Source organism: Microtus oregoni, unplaced genomic scaffold, assembly GCF_018167655.1.
Source record: "Microtus oregoni isolate MIOR12 unplaced genomic scaffold, Mior012 000104F_ref0000108, whole genome shotgun sequence".
NCBI lineage: Eukaryota > Metazoa > Chordata > Mammalia > Rodentia > Cricetidae > Microtus > Microtus oregoni.
The window spans coordinates 2,853,497-2,858,510 of NW_024544718.1; the positions used below are offsets into that span (position 1 = coordinate 2,853,497).

A 5,014-nucleotide genomic window follows, 5' to 3' on the forward strand; every position below is an offset into this window, starting at 1 on the left:
GTGCGGGGTTAGGAAGGAGACATGGACACGCGGCAGCCCCACGTGGGTGCACTTTAATGGGGGGGGGGGTAACAACAAGTAAGGGACAGGTGTGAAGAGACGAAAGGGAAGGGAGGGAGAGAGGGCACGGCTTGAGGCGACCCTCGTTTTTAACGGGGAACGCAGGGGCGTCTGGGAGAAATGTCCTGCGCATGTGCAGCCTCTCATCGTGCTGGTATCCGTAGTCAAGGGGAATGCTGGGAGCTGTAGTCTCCAAAAGGAACAACATACAGTCTCCCAAGTTTCTCTAAAACAGCCAAAGTCTCTGTAAAATTTCATGGTCTCTTAACTGTGGGCTCCTGTAAAATGAAAAAATAAGCCTCATAATTTTTTAATCCAAGGAGGAAGAACAGTGACAATGTGAATAAAGTAAAACCAAACTCTCACACTGATAAAGACCCCTGGGACTCACTCAGCATCTTCTGGGCTCCGAAGGGCTGTGCAGCCATCCACACATAGCACACACAGCTTGTCTTGCAGGATCAGGCCAGCACCACTCCATGGTTGCTGTTTTCCCATTATACTGGCATCTCCAAAATGCTGGCGTCTGCCGCGCACTGCAGCCCTATGCATTAGACCCCAGTTCACAAGCTTGGGGCAAGGGGCTGGAGGTTGAGAACACAGAAGCAGAGACAGACCGACACGCAGACCTTTTAACACTGATACCAAAGCCCCTCTTTACTAGCAACATGTAGGCTTAAATACACTGCAGTCAATGCCCAACAGCTGAAAATCCCATCCTCTGATCCTCTAACTAGGCACAGCTTCTAGTAACTTTAATTAGAAGGTTCTAGGAGGGAAGAGCAGCTGAAGGCAAGGATTCATTAGTCCCAACATCCAGCTGAAGGCCAGGACTCATTAGTCCCAGCAGGCGTCTCCTTTGGAGCTGGGCTGCACCTTTAACATAGCTTCTCCCAGGTTCTCTTTAGGGAGTCTAAACCAGCTACATAGTGCCCAGCCTCAGTCTCTCTCCATAACTCCTTCCACACTGGGGTGCTCACTGATACCGGGGCTTCACTTTCGCCAGTGGCCTGTCTCAAATATCATAAGTCATGTCTCAGCTGCTCCCCATGGCCCCTTCATACTTTTAAACCCACCAGTACTCGCTGTAACATCAGATTCAGCTGGCAGCATGAGATTCAGCCTCAGCCTATTCTGGACCACAGCTTCTGTGTGCTGACCTGAGGAAACACTTCTCAGAAGACTGCAATTGTTCCAGAAAAGCAACGCTTCCACTTTCGTGGCTCTGGTCTTTTGTTAATGACAGCTGACTTCTCAGCCCCACATGACTAGAACCAGAAATTCTCCACTGAAAATATAGAATGGCCTTAACAGTTGTAATAAACCAGGCCTCCATCACCTGCATTTCTTCCGCCATTCTCATCTTCCAAGCTCCCACAGAACAGTCCACTGAGCACTAAACGCTCAATGGCTTTTACAGTCAACTGCCACTAAAATCCTTACCAAAAAACACGGGCAGGTCTGCCACAGCAATACCCCATGACTTGGCACCATTTTCTGTCTTAGTTATGAAAGACCCCCACTCACTAAGCAGCAGTAACGCCATTTTGCAAGGCTTAAACTTTGGAGCAACGCAAGTAATTAGAGCAGGGAAGTTCGACTTGAGAACAAGGGCGGAGAAGCCAGGCGAGATATCTGCGGTCAGCCGGTCAGCCATCTGGCCCCAAGCGATAAGGAACCCGCAGCTGGCCTGCTCTAATGAGAACATCCCGTTTGCTTAGGGAAACAGGATGCCTATAGTCAGCACATGTGCCCAACTTAGAATATCAGTAATTCACAGAAGAGACAACTCCCCCTATGAAAGATCCCAGCTTATCTGCTGTAACGTCATTTCACAAAGCTTTTGACGAACGACTGTAAGTGCAGAGTAAGGTCAGGGTCCCTGGCTGCAAAACAGGATCTTTATATCCATAGATTAGGACAGGACATCAATTAACAGGATATCTGTTCCCATACATCTGTGCTGGGAGAGGAAAAACCACCTGTGCCCCTTGCCCCATTCCAACTGACCACTAACGATGCATTTGCTTCTGTAATCTGCTTCTGCTGCCCTCTTTCCTATAAAAAGACCTTCCCCCAGTCTGCAGGCGCGCTTGTCTTCCGAGAGACTAAGTCGCCCCAGGTACCTGTGTACTAAATAAAGCCTCTTGCTATTTGCATCCGAAGAGTGACTCGCTGCTCCTTGGGAGGGTCTCCTCAGCCTGAAAGACTGCCCACCACTGGGGTCTTTCATTTGGAGGTTCCACCGAGATCTGGAGACCCCTGCCCAGGGATCACCGACCCACCACCGGGAGGTAAGCTGGCCAGCGATTGTTTTCCGTGAATATCTGTGCTTCGGTGTTTCTGTGTTTGCGCCTGCGACCGAATCTGTACTAGTTAGCTGACTAGATCTGTATCTGGCGGACCCGCGGAGGAGCTGACGAGCTCGCACTCCCGGCCGCAGCCCTGGGAGACGTCTCAGAGGCATCTGGGGCCAGATGTGGTTCCTGGCCCATCAGTAATCCTGTGAATCCTTCCCGGGTAGGACTGTTCGGGGCACCCCCACAGTCCGAAGGGTACGTGATTCTTCTGGGAGACGAGGAATCCGGGTCCTCAGAGTCTCCGTCTGAAGTTTTGCTTTCGGTATTACGCCGAAGCCGCGCTGCGTGCTTTTGTGTCGGTCTAAGTTGTGTTTTGGTTGTTTGTCTGATTGTTACTGTCACCGCGGTTGAGAGAATGGGCCAATCTATAACCACCCCTTTAAGCCTAACTTTACAGCACTGGCGAGACGTCCAAGACATTGCAAACAACCAGTCAGTGGACATCCGGAAGAGACGCTGGGTAACTTTTTGTTCCTCAGAATGGCCAACGTTCAATGTGGGTTGGCCTAGGGATGGTATTTTTGACATTAATGTCATCCTGCAGGTAAAAGCTAAGGTGATGGATCCTGGCCCTCACGGGCACCCAGATCAGACTGCATATATCGTGACCTGGGAAGCAATGGCTTATGACCCGCCACCATGGGTCAAGCCTTTTATTACACCAAAGACCCCTGCCCTTACTCCCTCTGCACCTACTTTGCCCCCTCCACTCCTCCCCACCCCGGCGGGACCCCCACCCCACTCCTCCCTGTACCCAACCCTCACCAAGTCCCCGATGCCCAAGCCCCCTCCCCCAAAAGTCTTACCCCCAGATGATGACCTCCTGATGGACCTCCTCACGGAGGACCCTCCCCCGTATCGGGAGCCAGCTCTGCGGCCTCCAAATGAGGCTGACTCAACCGAAAGAAGAGAGGAGCAAGCGGCGCCAGCCTCTGCTGCCTCTGCCGATCCTTCTCCGATGGCTGCACGCCTGAGGGGAAGGAGGGATCAACCACCTGCGGCGGATACAACCTCCTCCCAGGCATTCCCTCTTCGCACAGGAATGAACGGCCAACTCCAATACTGGCCGTTCTCTGCCTCAGATCTGTATAACTGGAAAAATAACAATCCTTCTTTTTCCGAGGACCCCTCTAGGTTGACAGCTTTAATTGAATCCATTTTGATTACCCATCAGCCTACATGGGACGACTGCCAACAGATGTTGCAGGCTTTGCTGACCTCGGAGGAACGGCAGAGAGTCCTCCTGGAGGCCCGGAAGGAAGTCCGGGGACCTAATGGCCGCCCCACCCAATTGCCTAATGAAATAGATTCTGCCTTTCCACTTGAACGCCCCTCTTGGGATTTCACCATGATAGAAGGTAGGAATCACCTAGCCCTCTATCGCCAGTTGCTCATAGCGGGTCTCCACAGGGCGGCTCGACGCCCAACGAATTTGGCTCAGGTAAAGCAGGTTATCCAGGGGTCAGAGGAAACTCCCTCTGCGTTCCTTGAGAGGCTCAAAGAGGCTTACCGCAGATATACTCCCTATGACCCTGATGACCCCGGACAGGAGACCAATATCTCCATGTCTTTTATTTGGCAGTCAGCTCCAGATATCAGACGCAAATTGGAGCGTCTAGAGAACCTCAGGGAAAGCTCACTCAGGGATCTGTTAAAAGAGGCAGAGAAGATTTTTAATAAGAGGGAGACTCAGGAAGAGAGGGAAGATCGCCTCCGAAGAGAAGCCGAGGAACGAGAGGATCGTTTTAGGAAGGAGTATGAAGAAAAGGAAAAGGAGAGAGACCGTAAGAGACACAGGGAAATGAGTAAACTCTTGGCCACTGTAGTGTCGGGACAGAGGCAGGATAGACAGGGAGGAGACAGAAGGAGGCCCCCTCTTGACAAGGATCAATGTGCCTATTGCAAAGAGAAGGGACACTGGGCAAGAGATTGCCCTAAGAAACCGGACGGATTTAAAAGACCTGGACCACGCCGTGCCTCCCTCCTAACTCTTGATGACTAGGGGGGTCGGGGTCACGAGCCCCCCCCCCGAGCCCAGGATAACCCTAGAAGTTGGGGGGCAACCGGTCACCTTCCTAGTCGATACAGGCGCTCAACATTCGGTGTTAACCCGGGACCCGGGACCCCTGAGTGACAAATCTGCCTGGGTCCAAGGAGCCACTGGTGGAAAACGATACCGATGGACCACAGATCGCAAGGTTCACTTAGCAACCGGTAAGGTGACTCATTCTTTCCTCCACGTGCCTGACTGTCCATATCCGCTCCTAGGAAGGGACTTGCTCACAAAATTAAAAGCCCAAATTTACTTCAAAGAAACCGGAGCACAGGTAGTTGGCCCTCAGGGACAACCCTTACATGTGCTGACTCTCAGCCTAGAGGATGAATATAGGCTGCATGAAAAAGACAGTACCACTGCGGCCCCCACTGAGGCTTATTGGCTGGATCGCTTTCCCCAGGCATGGGCAGAAACCGGGGGAATGGGGCTGGCCAGACAGCAGCCCCCTCTAGTGGTAAGCCTCAAGACAACTGCTACTCCTGTCTCGATTAAACAGTATCCCATGTCTCACGAGGCAAGGGAAGGAATAAGGCCTCAC

At 52.1% G+C, this 5,014-nt stretch overlaps 1 protein-coding gene across 1 annotated transcript; it reads left to right on the forward strand.

Annotated features, from left to right (window-relative positions):
- The first annotated feature begins 2,775 nt into the window (after positions 1 to 2,775).
- LOC121443299 lies at positions 2,776 to 4,408 on the forward strand. Its single transcript, XM_041645001.1, has 2 exons — positions 2,776 to 4,080; positions 4,247 to 4,408. Exons 1-2 carry the CDS (start codon positions 2,776 to 2,778, stop codon positions 4,406 to 4,408), a joined length of 1,467 nt encoding a protein of 488 aa, XP_041500935.1.
- Positions 4,409 to 5,014: the final 606 nt, after the last annotated feature.